Source organism: Phocoena phocoena, chromosome 2 (assembly GCF_963924675.1).
Source record: "Phocoena phocoena chromosome 2, mPhoPho1.1, whole genome shotgun sequence".
Classification (NCBI taxonomy): Eukaryota; Metazoa; Chordata; class Mammalia; order Artiodactyla; family Phocoenidae; genus Phocoena; species Phocoena phocoena.
Window position 1 is genome coordinate 44,262,073 of NC_089220.1, and position 23,700 is coordinate 44,285,772.

A 23,700-nucleotide genomic window follows, 5' to 3' on the forward strand; every position below is an offset into this window, starting at 1 on the left:
TTGGTATCTGGTCAGATTCTAACCTGTATCAAGTATTTCCAGATACGGCATGTCTAACACCTATACCACACAGCACCGAAGTTTGCAGTTAAGAGCCAACAACTTTTGAGTAAATTTCTTCTACAGTTTTAAAATGGGATTTAAAGGCCTGTCCAAATTTAACAAAGAAAACTTGTTTTAAAAACCCCAAGGTTAAAACAAAAGTATGGCATTTTAAATCCAATTGTTACAGATATTATGGTTTAATTAAGCAGCATGCAACACACCACTGTTATCATCGATGCCTGGCATGTTTCATCACCACGCCCTTCTTTTTTCCCAGCCTCAAGACCCCCTCTCCCCTTAATGAACGGTATTATAAAAAGGTAAAATCTAGAGTTAGTGGCAAAATCTTCACAGTAACTTGTAATAAAGTCGTCGTCGATGGCTGTAAAGGGCATCAGTCAACTGGACCTTGAAAAATCAATTTGATGCAGTTCTGTTCCCCAAGCAGCTGCGTGGCACAGAAAGGGCAGGCAGCATGAAATGCGTGAGTCCCGTGAGGCAGCGGGATCTGAGACCAATATTTCGCAGACTTCTCTGAGCACACATGTCCACAAGGGGTGAAAGCATGAGTGGGTGGTCCCGCGTCTACATAAAAGCCCGCCTCGCAGCCGAGCCAGAGCGGCACGTAGGGGCCCACAGTCCTACACATGGGACACTCCCTCTCGTTGGCCTCTGTGTCGCTCCGATGGCCCCAGTTGTGGTAGCCGTGCACGTGGCCACAGCTGAGGTACGCCCAGGGCTGCTTCTCCTCCACCACCTCTTTCCTGTTGATGCTGGGGAAGGCCAAGGTGTTGAGCCCCACGGGACACTGTGGCCGGGCAGCGTTGATCTCCTGCCGCAGGGCTTCAATGTGCTTCTGGGTTGGGGTGTGAAAGAGGCCATCTGCTGTCCTCCAGAGCAGGGTGGCCCCGCACAGGTCGATGAGGGAGCCGTCCTGCAGGACGTTGGTCTCACTTTCCACCTACAAGTTTGACAGACATGCCTTTTAAAAGCAAAATTTGACAAACCATGCTAACGTTTTTGTCCTCTTAAAGATCATCTCTGTAGTCAACACAGGGGGGCAGTTTATCCCATGGCCTTCCTGCAAAACAGAACTAGGTGGGTAACTCACCCTCCCTGAGCTTCCCTTTCCTCATCTGAACACTGGATATAAATCATGTATGTGAAACACACAAAGCCCTAAGCACGGATACATTTACTTTACATGTTCAATTAATGTAGTGGTTATTTTAACAAACGTCACAAATCTTAGATTTTTAGTTTTCCTCCTCAAGTCAACAACACAACTCCTTGGTCTCAAGGGACAGGAGATGTCCAGCCAGTCCATCTGGTGAAGACTCATGCTCATTTAGACCAGAACCAATCCAGAAGACCCCTAGGGGGGCCCTGCAGTAAATACTCTAGTGGTGCCAACGACTCTTGGTGACCTTCGGCTTCACACAATCTATCATCTATCCTGCATTCCTAAGGTCTGGAGCAGAAGCGCTCACTGTGAGCTTTGGAACATCTTTAATCCCAGCTTACCCTTCCCCCTCCCTGTGTCCTCAAGTCTGTTCTCTACATCTGCGTCTTTATTTCTGTCCTGCCCCTAGAGACTGGCTGTGCTACGTACCAAGTGCTCACAAGATGGATTAACAGCTGACAAGCAGCACAGTTAGACATGATCCGCAGGAGCCTGACCCCTGTCTCCGTGGGCCACCTGTGCTCTATGGATGCACTTAGGTGCACTGCCCTCTGGCACGTGCCATGAGTGACCTCTGCCGAGAATTCTCTATCCCAGCTCACCCCACCCCCTAGTCTACCCCTGGGCCTGGCAAACTCCCACTCATCATTCAGGGCTCACTTGGATGGCACTTTGCCTGGAAGTTGTCCTTTAATGACAACAGCGGTCCTTCCCCAAAAAAGTATCCAATACTGGTAGTTAGAAAAAGCTAAAATCCCAACAAAATGATAAATCTCAATACTTTACAGGAAAAACACGGTGACTGCTTTTTGAATAGTGTTTAAGTCGCTGAAGCGCTCTCCTCGCCCCACTCCCACCCTGAACACCTCCTAGTCTCCTCCCTTCTCGCCGGGTGTCAGGAGCCTCCCTTCTCTTCCCGACCACAGGTAATTCTCGGGAGGTCTCAGCTCTGCATAAACTTTGTAAGAACAAGAACACTGCTGTGGTAATAAGCTGGAGTTTAGGCTATGTTTTTCTTTGTTTCCCTTATGATTATTTTTATTCATTGCTTTTTCTTTATATTTTATTAAAATATACACAGGGCTTCCCTGGTGGTGCAGTGGTTGAGAGTCCGCCTGCTGATGCAGGGGACATGGGTTCGTGCCCCGGTCCAGGAGGATCCCACATGCCGCGGAGCGGCTGGGTCCGTGAGCCATAGCCACTGAGCCTGCGCATCTGGAGCCTGTGCTCCGCAACGGGAGAGGCCACAACAGTGAGAGGCCTGCGTACTAACAAACAAACAAACAAACAAACAAAATATATATATATATATATATACACATACACACACACAGATGCTCTTTTTATCTTATCCATGACTTCTAGATTGATTATATCATGGTTGGAGAATATAGTTCATATGATTTCAATCTTCTGAAATTTATTTTTGAATTTTTATTTTCTATTGGAGTATAGTTGATTAACAATGTTGTGTTAGTTTCAGGTGTATGGCAGAATGATTCAGTTATACATATGTATATATTCTTTTTCAAATTCTTTTCCCATTAAGGTTATTACAGAATATTGAGAAGAGTTCCCTATGCTATACAGTAGGTCCTTGTTGGTTATCTATTTTAAATATAATAGTGTGTATATGTCAATCCCAAACTCCCAATTTTTCCCTCTCTCTCACCTTTCCCCTTTGGTGACCATAAGTTTGTTTTCTAAGTCTGTGAGTCTATTTCTGTTTTGGAAATATGTTCATTTGTATTATTATTTTTTTTGGATTCTTCACATAAGTGATATCATATGATATTTGTCTTTCTCTGACTTACTTCACTCAGTGTGAAAATCTCCAGGTTCATCCATGTTGCTGAATATGGCATTATTTCATTCTTTTTAATGGCTGAGTACTATTCCATTCTATATATGTACCACATCTTCTTTATCAATTCATCTGTTGAAGGACATGAGCTGTTTGTAACTTTTGGGGATTAATCCCTTGTGGGTCGCATTGTTTGCAAATATCTTTTTCCCATTCTGTGGGTTGTCTTTTCATTTTGTTTATGGTTTCCTTTGCTGTGCAAAAGCTTTTGAGTTTAATTAGGTCCTGTTTGTTTATTTTTGTTTTTATTTTCATTACTCTAGGAGATGGGTCAAAAAAGATATTGCTGCGATTTATGTCAAAGAGTGTTCTACCTATGTTTTCCTCTAAGAGTTTTATACTATCAGGTCTTACATTTAGGTCTTTAATCCATTTTGAGTTTATTTTTGTGTATGTTGTTAAAGAATGTTCTAATTTCATTATTTTACATGCAGCTCTCCAGTTTTCCCAACACCATTTATTGAAGAGACTGTCTTTCCTCCATTGTATAGTTTTGTCTTCTTTGTCATAGATTGACCATTGTTGCGTGGGATTATTTCTGGGCTTTCTATCCTCTTCCATTGATCTATATTTGTTTTCGTGCCTGTACCACACAGTTCTGAGGACTGTAGCTTTGTAGTATAGTCTGAAGTCAGGGAGCCTGAATCCTTGAGCTCCGTTTTTCTTTCTCAAGATTGCTTTGGTTTTCGGGGTCTTTTGTGTCTCCATACAATTAAAATTCTTTTGTTCTAATTCTGTGAAAAATGCCATTGGTAATTTGCTAGGGATTGCACTGAATCTGTAGATTGCCTTGGGTAGTACAGTCATTTTCACAATATTGAGTCTTCCAATCCAAGAACACGGTATAGTTTTCCATCTGTTTGTGTCATCTTTGTTTTCTTTCATCAGAGTCTTATAGTTTTCTGAGTAAAGTTCTTTTGCTTCCTAGGTAAGTTTATTCCTAGGTATTTTATTTTTTGTTGTGATGGTACATGGGATTGTTTCTGTAATTTCTCTTTCTGATCTTTCATCATTAGTGTATAGAAATGCAACAGATTTCTGTGTTCTAATTTTGTATCCAGCAACTTCACCGAATTCATTGATGACTTCTAGTAGTTTTCTGGTAGCATCTTTAGGATTTTCCATGTACAGCATCATGTCATTTGCAAACAGTGACAGTTTTACTACTTCTTTTCCAATTTGGATTCCTTCTGTTTTTTTTTTTTCCTCTGATTGCCATGGCTATGAGTGCCAAAACTATGTTGAATAAAAGTGGCAAGGGTGGACATTGTGGACATCCCTGTCTTGTTCATGATCTTAGAGGAAATGCTTTCAGCTTTCACCGCTGAGTATGTTAGCTGTAGGTTTGTCACATATCACTTTTATTTTGTTGAGGTATGTTCCTTCTGTGCCCACTCTCTAAAGAGTTTTTATCTGAAATGGATGTTGAATTTTATCAAAAGTTTTTTCCGCATATATTGATATCATCATGTGGTTTTTATTCTCCAATTTGTTGATGTGGTGTATCACACTGATTGATTTGCAGATACTGAAAAATCCTTGCACCCCTGGATAAATCCCACTTGATCATAGCTGTATGATCCTTTTAGTATATTGTTGGCGTGGGTCTGTTAGTATTTTGTTGAGGATTTTTGCATCTAAGTTGATGAGTGATATTGGTCTATAATTTTCTTTCTTTGTGTGTGATATCTCTGTCTGGTTCTGTATCAGGGTGATGGTGGCCTCAGAGAATGACTTTGGGAGTGTTCCTTCCTCTGCAATTTTTTGGAATAGTTTCAGAAGGGTAGGTGTTAACTCTTCCCTAAATTGTTTTGTAGAATTCACCTGTGAAGCCATCTGGTCCTGGAATTTTGCTTGTTGTAAGTTTCTAAATGACAGATTCAATTTCAGCACTGGTAATTTGGTCTGTTCATATTTTCTATTTCTTCCTGGTTCAGTCTTGGGAGAGTATACCTTTCTAAGAATTTGTCCATTTCTTCTAGGTTGTCCATTTGGTTGGCGTATAGTTGCTTGTAGTAGTCTTTTATGATCCTTGTGTTTCTGTGGTGTTGGCTGTAACTTCTCCATTTTGATTTCTAATTTTGATTTGGGCCCTCTCCCTTTTTTTCTTGATGAGTTTGGCTAAAAAAGTTTATCAGTTTTGTTTATCTTCTCCAAGAACCAGCTTTTAGTTTCACTGCTCTTTTCTATTGTTTACATCATCTCTATTTCATTTATTTCTGCTCTGATCTTTATTTCTTTCATTCTACTAACTTTGGGTTTTGTTTTTTTTCCTCTTCTTGCTTTAGGTGTGAGGTTCAGTTATTTGCGACTTTTCTTGTTTCCTGAGGCAAGAGTGTATCGCTATAAACTTCCCTCTTAGAACTGCTTTTGCTGCATCCCATAGGTTTTGGGTTGTGGTGCTTTCATTTTCATTTGTCTCCAGGTATTTTTTGATTTCCTCTTTGAGTTCTTCAGTGATCCATTGTCTGTTTAGTAGCATATTGTTTAAGCTCCACGTGTTTGTGTTTTTTTTTTTTTTTTACAGGTTTTTTTTTTTAGATGATTTCTAATCTCATAGTGTCATGGTCAGAAAACATGCTTGATATGATTTCAATTTTCTTAAATTTACCAAGGCTCACTTTGTGGTCCAGCATGTGTCAATCCTGGAGAATGTTCCATGTGCACCTGAAAAGAATGTGTATTCTGCTGCTTTTGGATGGAATGCTCCATAAATATCAATTTCGTCCATCTGGTCTAATGTGTCATTTAAGGCCTGTGTTTCCTTATTGATTTTCTGTCTGGATGATCTGTCCATTGGTGAAAGTGGGGTGTTAAAGTCCCCCACTATTATTGTGTTACTGTCAATTTCTCCTTTTATGGCTATTAGTGTTTGCCTTATATATTGATGTGCTCCTATGTTGGGTGCATGCATATTTACAGTTGTTATACTACTTCTTGGATTGTTCCCTTGATCATTATGTAGTGTCCTTCTTTGCCTCTTGTAACAGTCTTTACTTTAAAGTCTATTTTGTCTGATATGAGTGTTGCCACTATAGCTTTCCTTTGATTTCCATTTGCATGGAATAACCTTTTTCCGTCCCCTCACTTTCAGTCTGTATGTGTCCCTAGATCCGAAGTGGGTCTCTTGTAGACAGCATATATACGGGTCTTGTTTTTTGTATCCATTCAGCCAGTCTATGTCTTTTGGTTGAAGCATTTAATCTGTTTATGTTTAAGGTACTTATTGATATGTATGTTCCTACTGCCATTTTGTTAATTGCTTTGGATTCGTTTTTGTAGGTCTTTTTTCCCCTCTTCCTCTTTTGTACTCTTGTGATTTGATGACTAACTTTAGTACTCTGTTTGGATTCCTTTTTCTTTTTTGTGTATCTATTGTAGATTTTTGGTTTGTGGTTACCATGATGGCAGTCTATAAACGAGTGTTTTTAATTTCAAATACAGCTTATATATAAATAAGATTCTTTTAATTTCAAACGCATTTCCAGTGTCCTGCATTTGTACATTCCTCTTCTCACGATTGCTGGTTTTGATATCGTATTTGTGAGCGGATGATTTCCTACCTTTATCAGTGAGCTTTTCCATTCATAATTTTTTTGTTTCTGGTTGTGGCCTTTTATTTTTTTCTGCCTAGAGAAGTTCCTTTAGCATTTGTTGCAAAGCCGGTCTGGTGATGTTGAATTCTCTTAGCTTCTGCTTGTCTGTAAATCTTCTGATTTCTCCATTTAATCTTAATGAGAGCTCTGCTGGGTAGAGTATTCTTGGTTGTAGTTTCTTCCCTTTCATCAGTTTAAATATATCATGCCACTCCCTTCTGGCCTGTAGAGTTTCTGCTGAAAAATCAGATGATAACCTTATGGCAAATCCCTTGTATGTTATTTGTTGCTTTCAATACTTTTTCTTTGTTTTTAACTGTTGTCAGTTTGATTACTATGTGTCTTGGCATGTTCCTCCTTGGCTTTATCCTGCCTGGGACTCTCTGCACTTCCTGGACTTGGGTCCATGTTAGGGAAGTTTTCAGCTATTATCTCTTCAAATATTTTCTCAAGTCCTTTCTCTCTCTTCTCCATCTGGGATCCTTATAATGTGAATGTTGGTGTGTTTTAATTTCGTCCCAGAGGCCTCTTAGATTGTCCTCATTTCTTTTCATTCTATTCCATGGCAGTCATTTCCACCATTTTGTCTTCCAGTTCACTTATCTGTTCTTCTGCCTCATTTATTCTGCTATTGATTCCGTCTAGTATATTTTTGAGTTCTGTTATTGTATTGCTCACCTCTTTTTGTTTGTTCTTTAGTTCTTCTAGGTCTTTGTTGAACATTCTTGTATCTTCTCAGTGTGTGCCTCCATTCTTTTTCTGAGATCTTGGATCATCTTTACTGTCATTACTCTGAATTCTGGGTAGATTGCCTACCTCCACTTCATTTAGTTGTTCTTCTTGGGTTTCTTCTTGTTCCTTTGTCTGGGACATATTCCTCTGGCATCTCATTCTGTGTAATTTTTTTTGTGATTGTGGTTTCCATTCTGCAGGGTTGTAATTCTCCTTCTGCTGTCTGCCTCCTGGTGGATGAGTCTGGCCTAAGAGGCTTGTGCAGGCTTCCTGGTGGTAGGGACTGGTTTCTGCCCACTGATGGATGGAGCTGGGTCTTGTACGTCTGGTGGGCAGGGCTGTGTCAGGGGGTGTGTTTAGCACGCAGCTGTGTGCTCAGGAAGACTTTCAGCAGCCTGTTTGCTGATGGCTGGGGCTGTGTTCCTGCTCTATTGGTTGTTTGACCTGAGGCATCCCAGCACTGGAGCTTCCAAGGCTGTTGGCTGGGGCCAGGTCTTGGTGAATAAATGGTGGCCTCCAGGAGGGCTCACGCTATGAGTACTCCTCAGGACTACCACTGCCAGTGTCTGTCACTGCAGTGAGCCACAGCTGCCCCTGCCTACACAGGAAATCCTCCAATACCAGCAGGTAGGTCTGGTCAGGCTCTTATGAGGTCACTGCTTTTTCCCCTGGTTCCTGGTGTGCACGAGAAACGTGTGTGTGCCCTCCAAGAGTGAAGTTTCTGTTTCCCCCAGTCCTTTGGAAGTCCTGAAATCAAACCCCTTCAAAACCGGATGCTCTGGGGGCTCCTCCTCCCATTTCCAGATCCCCAGGCTGGGGGCTCAGAACTTTCACTCCCATGGGAGAACCTCTGCAATGTAATTATTTTCTAGTTTGTGGGTCATCCATATGGTGGGTATGGGATTTGATTTTATCGTTATTGCTCCCCTCCTACCATCCCACTGTGGCTTCTTCTTTGTCTTTGGATGTAGGATATCTTTTTTGGTAGGTTCCAGTGATTTTTTTGTTGATGGTTGTTCAACAGTTAGTTAGTTGTGATTTTTGTGTTTTCATGAGAAGAGGTGAGCTCACATTCTTCTACTCTGCCATCTTATCTCTGCCCTCTGGGCCATGTTGTTAAACAACCTTCCTTTTCCTTCCTGTAGGGCAGCTCTTGGTAAACAACATCTTATAAAATTTCAGTCTGTGGTCTTCTATATTCCACATACTCTTGACTCCCATGTCTAGGACAGGTGTCCCTCTGAGGGACTCCTGTGCCTTTCAGTACTTTATGACTGTGCTTATCACACAATATCCTAATGATTTGAGGTCTTGCCTATAACCTTTTCCAGACTCCACAATTCGAGGGCAGAGCCCTGGACATCCTGGTCACTGCCAGATTTCCAGTTCCTAGCTCCTGCTTAATCATGGCAACCAATTATGGACTGTTCCTGGGTACAGCACTGCTCCAATCTTACTTGTTCTCACAGTAATCCTAAAGGATATATACTAGCATTATTCTGGTTACCTGAATGTGAGGCCAGGTACAGACAGGTCAAGCCACTTACTCAAGACTGCAGATCTACTAAGTGGTAGACCAGGACTTGGACCTATGGCCTGACCTCAGAACCACTAATACACAGTGGCTGCTCAAACAGTAGCCTGTTTTCCCTCTTAGCTGTTATTTTTATGTGCTCTTTCTATCTGTGAATAAAAGACATGAACCAGAGTAGACAAGAAACTCATCCTGTGATGTGCCGTCCTGGACCCAGTGTATGCTTTCTATCTGCCCAGGGAGGCAATGCTCTGGTGATGGTGAGAGCCAGGTGTAACTCCCCACAGAGTAGAAGCCAGGAGTTCAGGCTTTAAAGCAGGACCTGTGTTTCAATCCCATCTGCTGCTAGTGACTGGGCATTATTTAACCTCTCTATGCTACGCCTTCCTCATCCATAAGATGGGGATAATTCCACTACTCTGACAAGGCTGATGTGCAGATTAAATGAGCTAATGTCTCTGAAATGTTAATGCAGTGTCTGCACCCAGCAAACATACCCCGACGTCTTACTATTGCTGTTATAATGATGCCCTACTTAGGGCAACCTAGCTCAGTTTTGTGATGATCAGAAACACAAAGTTTTCTATGATCAGAAACACAAAGTTATTTGGAAAAACAGCCTTCACATTCTCTTCCCTATTTACAATCTCTTGGAAAGTGTTTAAACAAAGTTTATTGAATTTGTTTGGCTTTCTTAGAAAATGCTTTTCATATTTACTCAGCCATGATGCTCAAGACTGGGCCTTATCATAAAAGGCAGAAGCTATACCTGCAGCTGAATAATGGTGTAAACTAGGAATAACAATTCCTGAAAAACAAACATCCAGTAGAGAATAGCAAACCAGGTTAGTAAAATAGTCCCCCACCTTCGTTTTCCATCTTAGGAATATTCAGTTATCATGCTGCTCTCTGAAAAAATGCTAGATCACATCTTGTATTCCCTATAATTTTTCTCTCATGGTTTGGAAGAAAATATTTGTTCTCTCTTGTTCTAGCTTCTACCTAACAATTAATAAAATTTCCACTCCAGTACTTTTAATTAAGAACGTTTTAGTGCTGTGCCCCATGCCTATGGCAAGATCAGAAACCCAAAGCCTCCTAGTTTTCTTTTTTTTAAATCTTTATGGAGTATAATTGCTTTACAATGTTGTGTTAGTTTCTGCTGTATAACGAAGTGAATCAGCTATACCTATACTTATATCCCCATATCACTTCCCTCTTGCGTCTCCCTCCCACCTTCCCTATCCCACCCCTCTAGGTAGTCACAAAGCACTGAGCTGATCTCCCTGTTTAATGCACCTGCTTCCCACTAGCTAGCTATTTTACATTGGATAGTGTATATATGTCAATGCTACTCTCTCACTTCATCCCAGCTTACCCCTTTCCCCTCCCCATGCCCTCAAGTCCATTCTCTCCTTCTGTGTGTTTATTCCTGTCCTGTCCCTAGGTTCGTCACAACCATTTTTTTAGATTCCATATATCTGTGTTGGCATACAGTATTTGTCCTTCTCTTTCTGACTTACTTCACTCTGTATGACAGACTCTAGGTCCATCCACCTCACTACAAATAACTCAATTTCATTTCTTTTTATGGCTGAGTAATATTCCATTGTATATATGTGCCACATCTTCTTTATCCATTCATCTGTCGATGGACAGTTAGGTTGCAAAGTCTCCTATTTAAGTTATTAAAATTATTCTTGGGGCAGAGGGGAAGGTGGTGGAAGAGTAAGACACGGAGATCACCTTCCTCCCCACAGATACACAAGAAATACATCTACACGTGGAGCAACTCCTACAGAACACCTACTGAATGCTGGCAGAAGACCTCAGACCTCCCAAAAGGCAAGAAACTCCCCATGGACCTGGGTAGGGCAAAAGAAAAAACAGAGACAAAAGAATAGGGACGGGACCTGCACCAGTGGGAGGGAGCTGTGAAGGAGGAAAGGTTTCCACAAACTAGGAAGGCCCTTCGCAGGCAGAGACTAAGGGGGGGGGGAGCTTCGGTGCCACAGAGGAGAGGACAGCAACAGGGGTGCGGAGTGCAAAGTGGGGAGATTCCCGCATAGAGGACTGGTGCTGACTGGCACTCACCAGCCCGAGAGGCTTGTCTGCTCACCTGCCGGGGTGGGTGGGGCTGCGAGCTGAGGCTCAGGCTTTGGTCAGAGCGCAGGGAGAGGACTGGGGTTGGCGGTGTGAACACAGCCTGCAGGGGGTTACTGCACCACGGATAGCTGGGAGGGAGTCCGGGAAAAGGTCTGGAGCTGCTGAAGAGGCAAGAGACTTTTTCTTCCCTCTTTGTTTCCTGGTGTGCGAGGAGAGGGGTTTAAGAGCGCTGCTTAAAGGAGCTCCAGAGACGGGCGCCAGCCGCGGCTAACACCGCGGACCCCAGAGACGGGCGTGAGATGCTAAGGCGGCTGCTGCCGCCACCAAGGGGCCTGTGTGCGAGCACAGGTCACTATCCACACCCCTCTTCCAGGAAGCCTGTGCAGCCCGCCACTGCCAGGTTCCTGGGATCCAGGGACAATGCCCCCAGGAGAACACACAGCGCGCCTCAGGCTGGTGCAATGTCACGCCAGCCTCTGCCACCGCAGGCTCGCCCCGCACTCCTCCCTCCCCCTGGCCTGAGTGAGCCAGAGCCCCCGAATCAGCGGCCTGTTTAACCCCGTCCTGTCTGAGCAAAAAACAGACGCCCTCCAGCGACCTACATGCAGAGGTGGGGCCAAATCTGAGCCCCTGTGAGCTGTGAGAACAAAGAAGAGAAAGGGAAATCTCTCCCAGCAGCCTCAGAAGCAGTGGATTAAAGCTCCACAATCAACTTGATGTACCCTGCATCTGTGGAATACATGAATAGACAACGAATCATCCCAAATTGAGGTGGACTTCAAGAGCAACATTTATTTTTCCCCGTTTCCTCTTTTTGTGAGTGTGTATGTTTCTGTGTGAGATTTTGTCTGTATAGCTTGGCTTCCACCATTTGTCCTAGGGTTCTATCTGTCTGTGGTTTTTTGTTTTTTAATTAATTTTTTTCTTAATAATTAATTTTAATAACTTCATTATACTTTACTTTCTTTCTTCCTTCCCTTTCTTTCTTCCTTCCCTTCATGCCTTCCCTCCCTCCCTCCTTTAGACAACGAATCATCCCAAATTGAGGAGGTAGACTTTGAGAGCAAGATTTATGATTTTTTCCCCTTTACCTCTTTTTGTGAGGGTGTGTGTGTATGCTTCTGTGTAAGATTTTGTCTGTATAGCTTTGCTTCCATCATTTGTCCTAAGGTTCTATCCGTCCCTTTTTTTTTCTAAATAATTATTTTCTAGTTTAATAACTTTATTATATTTTACTTAATTTTATTCTACTGTATCTTCTTTCTTTCTTTTTTCCTTCGTTCCTCCTTCCTCCCTCCCTCCTTTCTTTCTTCCTTCCAATAAAACTAAAAGCTGCTTCTTTGAGAAGATAAACAAAATAGATAAACCATTAGCTAGACTCATCAAGAAAAAAAGGGAGAAGACTCAAATCAATAGAATTAGAAATGAAAAAAGAGAAGTAACAACTGACACTGCAGAAATACAAAAGATCATGAGAGATTACTACAAGCAACTCTATGCCAATAAAATGGACAACCTGGAAGAAATGGACAAATTCTTAGAAAGGCACAACCTGCCAAGACTGTATCAGGAAGAAATAGAAAATATGAACAGACCAATCACAAGCACTGAAATTGAAACTGTGATTAAAAATCTTCCAACAAACAAAAACCCAGGACCAGATGGCTTCACAGGTGAATTCTAGCAAACATTTAGAGAAGAGCTAACACCTATCCTTCTCAAACTCTTCCAAAATATAGCAGAGGGAGGAACACTCCCAAATTCCTTCTACAAGGCCACCATCACCTTGATACCAAAACCAGACAAGCATGTCACAAAGAAAGAAAACTATATATATCACTGATGAACATGGATGTAAAAATCCTCCTCAACAAAATACTAACAGAATCCAACAGCACATTAAAAGGATCATATACCATGATCAAGTGGGGTTTATTCCAGGAATGCAAGCATTCTTCGATATATGCAAACCAATCAATGTGATACACCATATTAACAAATTGAAGGAGAAAAACCATATGATCATCTCAGTAGATGCAGAGAAAGCTTTTGACAAAATTCAACACCCTTTTATGATAAAAACCCTCCAGAAAGTAGGCATAGAGTGAACTTTCCTTAACATAATAAAAGACATATATGAGAAGCCCACAGCCAACATCATCCTCAATGCTGAACAACTGAAAGCATTTCCACTAAGATCAGGAACAAGACAAGGTTGCCCACTCTCACCACTCTTATTCAACATAGTTTTGGAAGTCTTAGCCACAGCAATCAGAGAAGAAAAAGAAATAAAACGAATCCAAATCGGAAAAGAAAAAGTAAAGCTGTCCCTGTTTGCAGATGACATGATACTATACATAGAGAATCCTAAAGATGCTACCAGAAAACTACTAGAGATACTCAATGAATTTGGTGAAGTTGCAGGATACAAAATTAATGCACAGAAATCTCTTGCATTCCTATACACTAATGATGAAAAATCTGAAAGTGAATTCAAGAAAACACTCCCATTTACCATTGCAACAAAAAGAATAAAATATCTAGGAATAAACCTACCTAAGGAGACAAAAGACCTGTATGCAGAAAATTGTAAGACACTGATGAAAGAAATTAAAGATGATACAAACAGATGGAGAGATATACCATGTTCTTGGATTGGAAGAACCAACATTTTGAAAATGACTCTACTACCCAAAGCAATCTACAGATTCAATGCAATCCCTATCAAACTACCACTGGCATTTTTCACAGAACCAGAAAAAAAATTTCACAATTTGTATGGAAACACAAAAGACCCCGAATAGCCAAAGCAATCTTGAGAACGAAAAATAGAGCTGGAGGAATCAGGCTCCCTGACTTCAGACTATACTACAAAGCTACAGTAATCAAGACAGTATGGTACTGGCACAAAAACAGAAAGATAGATCAATGGAACAGGATAGAAAGCCCAGAGATAAACCCACGCACATATGGTCACCTTATCTTTGATAAAGGAGGCAGGAATGTACACTGGAGAAAGGACAGCCTCTTCAATAAGTGGTGCTGGGAAAACTGGACAGCTACATGTAAAAGTATGAGATTAGATCACTTCCTAACACCATACACAAAATAAGCTCAAAATGGATTAAAGACCTAAATGTAAGGCCAGAAACTATCAAACTCATAGAGGAAAACATAGGCAGAACACTCTATGACATAAATCACATCAAGATCCTTTTTGACCCACCTCCTAGAGAAATGGAAATAAAAACAAAAATAAACAAATGGGACCTAATGAAAGTTCAAAGCTTTTGCACAGCAAAGGAAACCATGAACAAGACCAAAAGACAACCCTCAGAATGGGAGAAAATATTTGCAAATGAAACAACTGACAAAGGATTAATTTCTAAAATTTACAAGCAGCTCATGCAGCTTAATAACAAACAACCCAATCCAAAAATGGGCAGAAGACCTAAATAGTCATTTCTCCAAAAAAGATATACAGACTGCCAACAAACACATGAAAGAATGCTCAATATCATTAATCATTAGAGAAATGCAAATCAAAACTACAATGAGATATCACCTCACACCAGTCAGAATGGCCATCATCAAAAAATCTATAAACAATAAATGCTGGAGAGGGTGTGGAGAAAAGGTAACACTCTTGCAGTGCTGGTGGGAATGTGAATTGGTTCAGCCACTATGGAGAACAGTATGGAGGTTCCCTAAAAAACTACAAATAGAACTACCATATGACCCAGCAATCCCACTACTGGGCATATACTCTGAGAAAGCCAAAATTCAAAAAGGGTCATGTACCAAAATGTTCACTGCAGCTCTATTTACAATAGCCTGGAGATGGAAACAACCTAAGTGCCCATCATCGGATGAATGGATAAAGAAGATGTGGCACATATATACAATGGAATATTACTCAGCCGTCAAAAGAAACGAAATTGAGGTATTTGTAATGAGGTGGATAGACTTAGAGTCTGTCATACAGAGTGAAGTAAGTCAGAAAGAGAAAGACAAATAGTGTATGCTAACACGTATATATGGAATTTAAGGGAAAAAAATGTCATGAAGAGCCTAGGGGTAAGACAGGAATAAAGACACAGACCTACTGGAGTACGGACTTGAGGATATGGGGAGGGGGAAGGGTGAGCTGTGACAAAGCGAGAGAGAGGCATGGACATGTATACACTACCAAACGTAAGGTAGATAGCTAGTGGGAAGAAGCCCCATAACACAGGGATATCAGCTCAGTGCTTTGTGACCGCCTGGAGGGGTGGGATAGGGAGGGTGGGAGGGAGGGAGACGCAAGAGGGAAGAGATATGGGAACATATGTATATGTATTACTGATTCACTTTGTTATAGAGCAGAAACTAACATACCATTGTAAAGCAATTATACCCCAATAAAGATGTTTAAGAAAAAATTATTCTCCATTGAAGAAAGGGTTTAAAAGCCAACAGCTTTAGGGCATTTGAGATAAGTAGTAATATTTATAGAAAAAATACAAACATGCCAAGTCAACCTACTATACGAACTATTTCAAGTAAAAAGCTGTAACTGTGAATTTGGTGAATCATATAGGGAATTATATATTAAATTCTTACTATTAACTCAAGGGAAAAAAAAAGCTAACTTAATTATCTTTTAGTCCCAGAAAGTGTAGTAAATAATTCTCTAATTCAAAATTTTTACTAATTAGTCTTAGACTGCTCAGGAGTTTTCCAAATTAGTAAAGTTTTACATTAAAAATAAGTTTATTCTTCTTAAAGTGAATTTAAGGAGAAACCTGTGGTGAAGTATATTAATAAGGTTGTGCTCTTAAGGTAGTTAGGAGCAGAAGATAATTTTCTTCCACTATTGGAAAAGCTTAATCATGAAAGGGAAGAAGGCTATTTCCCTCTTACTTTTGGAGGCTCAGAAAATTCTTGTTCTCCTGGGTCAATGGTACACAGTCCTAAGACCTGTACAAAGATTTTGAATTTCAGGGGAGGAAAATGATAGCTTTCGAGTTAGGTGTCTGTAGTTTCATGCCTTATTTGCATGAAGTCCACTCACCAGCTTTCCCCTTTGCTGCGCAGACCTGGTCTCTCGCAAGGTATACACGTCTCCACAGACAGAGATCTCGCGCCAGACCCCAGGCTGGGACTCCTCAGTGAAGCCCCCTCTCGGATGCATCACCAGGACACCATTGGTCGTGAGCCCATCCATGTGGCCATCGGGGTTTTTCCACTTTGCTGCCTTTTCCTGGAGAGCATACCACAGAAAAGATTATGTTCAACACAAAAAGATTCTAGAATCTCTTTAAACTATTGGGTAAGGGCAGAGGGGAGGAAAGTGAGGAATTTTCATTTTCTACTTAAACTAATAATCAGAAGGATAAAAAATGCAGTTAGTCTGACAAAATGAAAGAAGTGCAAAAGTAGATGAATGATTTATCGCTGGAGACATATTTACCTTGGGCACTTAAACAAAACCTGATGCCTGAACCTCTCCCTCACAGATTCTTGTTCAAACCACCCCCTGCCCCCAGGTGATTCCAGGAATACAGTATGTATTCTTCGATTCTATTTGTGCAGTGCTTTCATCCTGTTATCTAAAAATGCTTTATATGAACTCATTTTCAGGGAAGTACTAGAAGGAAGAGAAAAAGATTTTTTATTAAACAAACAAAATTTCAAAATATATTAAGCCAACAAGTTGTGGCCACTCCGTTCTGTTTTCATACGAATCAGCGTTGTATCAAGGGTGGAAGGCACAAGCGGCTGGATGTAACAGCAGGACAGATGCTCGTGGACGCCTGGCCACAGTGATTTCTTCTTCTTTCCTGGGGACAGAGCCAGATATGGCTCACATAACTTGGGTAAATCTGATGAGGATAAATAAGCCAGTTATGACTGGTTTAGGGGTGGGCATGTGACTGAGTTCTGGCCAGTGAGGCCTGAGTGAGTCCTTCTGGGAAGCTTTCTGGAAGGGTTTCTTGGTTCTTTAAAAGAGACGAGGAAGAAACAGTGCCTTTGCTGCCCTTCTTCAGCGGGAAGCTGTCATGCTGTGGGGGCTGGTGGAAGTGCAGGAGCCATCCCACCGCCGCCAGGACCTCGCCTGAGGAAGCTGATGTGTCCAGAGGCAGAGGGCAAGACGGAATGAACCTGGCTCCCCGGATGTCACAGAACACTGCACCAACCAAGCCTGCAGCTGGCCTTCCTGGGCGCTTCTTGCAACGTGATACAATTTTATTACCATTTAGGCCATTTTAAAGTGAGGTTTTTCTACCCCCCACCCTGCAAAAATATCCTGATTCAAAAAGGGGACTATATTAAAACCGGATATTCACTAAAACTGTGGGGTTTTATTTACATGGACATTCTATGAAGGGAGATATTCTTAGTCTGTTTTGTTCTTTGTGATATCACATCTGTAACACCCAATATGGAACAAAGCAAACACTACGTAACAATTTTTTGACTGAATAAAGGAATAACATTTTCTTTCGCACCCCAATTATCTAGATCTGACCATTTTCCTTCTGAAATAAATACATTATGTATGTTAATACACATACTTTACAAAAGTAATTACTGTACATATTATAGTTAATATAGCAAATATAACAAGTAACGACAATTATTTTCAGATTTTTAATGATAGCTTTTCAAACTGGCTGTATGAAAACTAAAATCTCACCAGAAGCATTGTGCAAGGCAAATTTTTTGGCCACAATTAAATGTTATATATGATGATAATGGGTGTTTTTCTAGAAACAACGTACTGATTAATAGTACTTACGCCAAGAAATATGTTTTTGGAAGAGTCGAATCCGGCTGCGAATATTCGTGCTGTGTACGGTTCGTTCCTGTCACAGACTACCCTGCAGGCAAACCTGGATATGGTGCTCTGTGTAATCTGCGCTTCGTCGTTGTTCTGACTGCCAGAAATTGTGTCTGTAACGACGAAGTCAATAGGGCTTTCTGTTGATCTGCCCACCTAAATAAATCAAATTATACTCAGGATCTACTTGAAAAATAGGATGTCACCACATTCATCACATGAAATGAGTGTTCAGGATCCTTTAACATTCATTATCTCTACTATGAAGGTCGGAATTCAATGAAAAAATCTTCGGTCTGCTCCTTTTCTTGTTTAAGGGAGATGGTATGGTAACCAACCACAAGATTTTAAATGTTAAGAATAACCCAATTTTCTATTCTAGAGGAAAACAGATCTCACTCCAAACAGGTTTCTGATCAGGTAGAAACATTACTTATTACTTTCACAGAAAATCATTCTTTTTTTTTTTTTTTCTTGTATTTCCAGGTGGGAAAACCCCCAAGATTTTAAAGGAAGCCAGCCAACAAAAGCCCTATTTCCCCCACTCTTGCCCAGCTCCAGGGACTGGTTTTCCACACTAAGTGAATCCACCAGTGACTCATGGCACAGAGGGAGAACAAGCCCTACCTCAGACATGAGACCCCAATGCCTATTTCTGTCACTCAGCGTAAATGAGAGTGATGTAAAGGGCTATACAGGTCAGCTCAAAGTTTGAGATGCAGTCATATGAAAGATTTAAAAAGCTGATCCTAACATTTCAATTTTGGATTTAAAATAAAACTGTCCTGGGAAAGTCTAAAAAGTGGCCAATAATATTTTATTGGCTTACTTTCCTTGGTAAGTTTAAATGCTGCCAGAAAGAATATATTTCATTAGCATGATCTTAGAGTTCTAACAAAGCTTTTCATATTCACTAAATCCAAATAAGACAGGTACTGCTGTGTCCTGTGAACTGGGAAGTATTTGTTTACAGGTAAGGAAATCCTCACGACAAAACGTTAAACCATCTATGTAATGATGTTCTATGAATCTCTAAGTCGGAAACAGTGATAAATGTTATATATGCCAAAGATATGTCTTAAACTAACATAATTTATATGTAAACAAATCATTTCTTGTTAAATATATTAATGTTCTCTCCTAACAAGTGACTTTGATTCTGAAATTGTCAATGGAAGGAACAGACAGAACCCCCAGTGTGTACGTATAAGGCCTCCAAAGTAAATTTCCCAGGTATCTTTATCCAGATCTCAAAATTCTATCTAAAACATAAGCAGTGTAGTACTCTTTTTTGTCCAAATGAATAAAGGTGAAATAAATATAACAAAATGTATATATCTTGCATCATTTAGGTCTGTTTGCTTTGGAACAATATTGAATTTATTTTGTAAATCTCACATACACATTTTCATGCACAGACTACCCCTGCTAAACCAACAGACATCTATTTCTTTTGTTTTTTACAACCCTTAATTTCTTGTCCTATTGAAATGTGCCTGGAATAAACTAAACCATGGGGCTCACTGAAACTTATCACCTTGAATAGATGCCTATTGCCTGAACATACAGGTTTAGAAAACATGTAACTTGTTAAAAACTGCAACATAAAACTTGAATTACAGAGATTATAAAATCATATCATATGGTTCATCTTTCTTAAGTTGCAGAACCTTCCCTCTGCTAGATTCATTCAAAAGCTGGATGTGTAACTCAGAAGCTCTACTGATTCAGACTGCTGAATGTTTTTAAACCTTTTTTTAAAGCTACTCTCTTTTTCAAGTATATAATACAGTATTATTAACTGCAATCGCCATGCTGTATATTACATCCCAGAACGTACTCATCTTACAGCCAGAAGTTTGTACTGTTTGACCAATATCTCCCCAATTCCATGCGCCCCCCTACCCCCTCCAGCCCCTGGTAACTACTCTCTGTTTTTATGATTTTGACTTTTTTTTTTAGATTCTACATGTGAGTGATATTACACATCTGTCTTTTTCTGTTTATTTCACTTTAGGTTTTTTGTTTTTTTTCAATTAGAAAAGTAAGATACTCTGCAAAATAGTTCACAAATACAGGAAAGTATACAGGAGACTACTCCAAACTCAGGAACAAATCTGTCCTGAACCTCGATTCCAATGAAGCCTTAGGAGTAAAATGTGAGAAGTTCTAAAATTGCCTGGTCACCACACAAAACCCAGAGCTCTCACAAAGACACAGGCTATGATCTAATTTCTGTCACCTCCGTGGAAGAGGGCGAAGACTTTTCAAACTCTGTTCAAAGCTCAAAGCTAAAACCATGCTCCAGCAGAATGTCACACAACCACTCCTTGTCTATAGAGATTACTCTCTTCAAGAAAGGCCATTCTGATTTCATCCCAATGTATTAATGTCTGGATGAATCAACTGAAATTGCCTGTAAAACATGACATTTTATTCCAACTGGAACATACTGCTAAGATCAATTATTTCAAGACATGATACTTACCTGACTGGTCCTTTAATATTTGTTTCTCAAGTCACTTCCACTTAAATCTAACCTGTAGAGTGTTAGCATATTTCTATACTTTAGGACACAAACCTCATGTTGCTTTTGCCAAGAAAAAAAAAAATCTAAGCCACTTTCCTAATGAAAACTCACCCAATGTGGAAGACTTGGAGCCTGTCCTTTCTTTTGACTATTGGATCAACTCTACGTTATTTTAAGGGTAGTCACGTGGACCAGCCATGATGTATCTGAATTTCATCTGATATTCCACATAGTAGCCATGGGGAGAATTTTCTCCCTGCTGCTGACTGATATGCACATATACAGCATCATTTGGCACTTTCAGTTGCGTACATATGAGAAAAGTTTGGGTTTACCTGGCTGTCAATCAAAGTCAGCACAGGTAAAATGCTGTGAAAGCACCCAAAAGGTCCACCTTCACCTTTCCTGGACCAATCCTACCCTCGTCCCTGCATCTGTAACCTTATTTTCTCACTTCCCTCCTATGACAAGGATGAGTTATTGCTGCTCCTATCCATGACCAATCTCTCCACGGGTGCTTGGCATCCCACTCTTCTCCCCTTTCCAAGGATTTTACTCCTGAAATGATCAATTTCTCTCTATTACTGGATCACACTGTCAGCTATCAAACATTTTTTTGTTAGTTTTTAAAATTTCAACTTGTCACTTAATAGCTTTTAAAAATATAACAAAAATGAGTATTAGAAAAATGATCAGCTGCATGGATGTTTCAGGAATGCCAAACTGCTATTACAAGTTTCCAAACGCATTCCTTCTCGATTTCCTTACTTGTCTCATCCTGCACCATTAACAGACATTTCGCTGCTTGGCTGAGCAGTCTGAATAGACTCGTCTCTCATCTTTGAAAATGTTTTCCTTTGCTTGAGAGCACCTCTCGAACTACAGCCCCATTTCTCGGATTCATTTAATGGCAATACTTCCGGGAAAACCTGCCACCAGTTACTACCCTCTGCTTCCTTACACATCCCCGTGACCCATTCTGAAGCCACTCCAACTCTCAGCACGGCTCTACTGAAACCCCCGCATGCTGAGGTTTCCAGGGCTTACATGTCCTGGTATATCCGTACCTGGTACTAAGTTAATGAAACCTTTCCAGGCTAGTTGGCCAACAGCCCCTTTCCCTTCCCCTTGTGTTCTCTCCCCCAGGTAACCTCACCAAATCCCATTTTAGCCCCAAAGCCCTGATCTCTCCCTGAGCTTCAGATTAGCACACCCAATCTCCACGTGGATGTCTAATAAGCATCTCACATGTAACACGTTTCAAATGTTACACTGGATCCTCTTCAACCCCTAGGTTCCCTATGTCAGTGACTGGCACCCAATTTGCTCAAGCTAAAAAATCAATACCCAAGAATCACCCTGGATTTTTTCTCCACACCCACATTTAACCTCATGTAAATTCTATCAACTCTTCCTCCAAAATGCATCTTCAGTCCTTGCGCATTTCCCCACCTTAGTTCTAGCTGCCCTCAGCTCTTACTTGGATTGCACTGCCTTAGACTCCAAACTGGTCTCCCTGTTTTCACACTTGCCTCCTACATTTTTCTCTAGACAGTAGTTGGAGATATTGTAACAAAATATAAATTGGATTTTCTCTCTCCCTTGCTTAAATTCCTCCAACAAACTCCTAGAATAAAACCCAAAGTCTTTACTTGGCCTAAAGGCCCCTTACTCTCCCGGCCTCTGCCTGCCTCTCCGAGTTCATCTCACGTCACTTCCCTCTTCCTTCGCTCTGCTCCCGCCTTGGGGCCTTGGCACTGCTGCAGTGCTGGCTTATCTGTGGTCTCTTTGCCTCGTCTAGAATATATGCTCCATGAGAGGGGAGCTGTCTACCTCCGGTGACTAGATGAGCATCTGACACAGTAGGTGCTCAAGAAATGAAACTGATGAATGGAGGATTATGACAGTGTGAGCCTGTGAGACACACATACACACACACACACACAAGTACAATGTTTTAGGAAATAATTATTAAAATATTAACATTTTTCTCAACTAAATAGATGCTAATGAAATGTTACCATCTAGAACTACTATAAACTAACTAAAAAACAAACAAACAAAAAAAAAACCCAAACCAAAAAAACCAAAACATAAGGCATTGCAGCACTTAGGTCTGAAGCATATGAAACTGAGAAACCAGAGGCGGAAATGACCACTAACTCTGGTTTCAGGACCTGCTCAGTTTCCTTAACCCCCCCCAAGATCAGAATCGTCTTTGCCTTTGATTCCTTTTCTAAACTATATTCTTCTTTATATTTTACTTTCTCAATACCTATGCTCTTTTCTCTTTCCTTTATTTACCCCTATTCTAGAAAATAATTACTAAGATCTTATTCTGGCTATATTAACTCAGATTTTGTTAGTCTTAATCCACCTCATAAATTTAGATCTAGGTTTGACTTTCTCAGACACTAGTACTTTCGAGTTCTGAGCCTATTATCTGATTCCACTGTGGGAAATGCAGCACAAGGCCCCGTTTCTGGTTCATTCTGATGTTCTGCTTCTAAATGCTCAATTAACCTGCAAATCGTTTTAATGGGTAATGGCTAAAATGAACAGCCCTCAACACCAAGGTCCATACTTGAGAAATATGAATGCTGCAGTGCTGTTGCTCAGTGATTTTTGTCAGTGGTAGGTTTTACACATGTAAACTTGTTAAAAGGAGGAAAAAATTAAAATAAGCTTGATTTTTCAGGGCCTTCTAAGAGTTGCTTAATTCTACTCTGCTTAGAGTGATCTGACATTAATCCTCCAATATGTCCAGTTAGTCTGCAAAAGGAATCAGATTATTTTAGCAAAAATAACAAATGGGTTATGTTTTCTTCATACGTCTATAAATCCCTGTTGAATTATCGTGCCTTATTTAAAGTTACTGAGTAGGTACTATGTAGAGAATGGAGAACTCAGGAGACCTAAACCTTTAGTTCTGCCACGAATGCCATCTTTGCCCTTAGGTTAAGTTACCTTTTCTTTCAAAGACACAGATTTCTCAGTTATAAAATTAAGAGGTCAGTATAGTAAAAACTGGTATTTCTCGGTGTGGTCCATGAACCTCTGAGGGTCCTTGAGGCCTTTTTAAGGGGCCAGGTCCATGAAGCCATGGTCTCATAATGTGAACCACAATATTATGGTTTCATAACAAATATGAAGATGCTGACATTTGCTCTGACGATGATAAAACAATGATGTGCTTTAGTGGGAATCAAAGCAGTGGCACCAAACTATACTGATGGTCACCGTGTTCCTCACTGCCATGCATTTGCAGTTAAAAAAAAAATGCTGAT

The 23,700-nt window shown here is 40.6% G+C and overlaps 1 protein-coding gene across 1 annotated transcript in view; it reads right to left on the reverse strand.

Annotated features, from left to right (window-relative positions):
* Positions 1-439: 439 nt before the first annotated feature.
* PELI2 (pellino E3 ubiquitin protein ligase family member 2) overlaps positions 440-23,700 on the reverse strand; it is a 201,941-nt gene continuing 178,680 nt past the window's right edge. Inside the window, exons 4-6 of the mRNA XM_065872183.1 lie at positions 17,842-18,039; positions 16,114-16,302; positions 440-1,006 (exon numbers count right to left, since the gene is read on the reverse strand). Of these exons, the coding sequence (XP_065728255.1) occupies positions 440-1,006; positions 16,114-16,302; positions 17,842-18,039 (954 nt within the window). The remainder of the gene's footprint in view (positions 1,007-16,113; positions 16,303-17,841; positions 18,040-23,700) is intronic.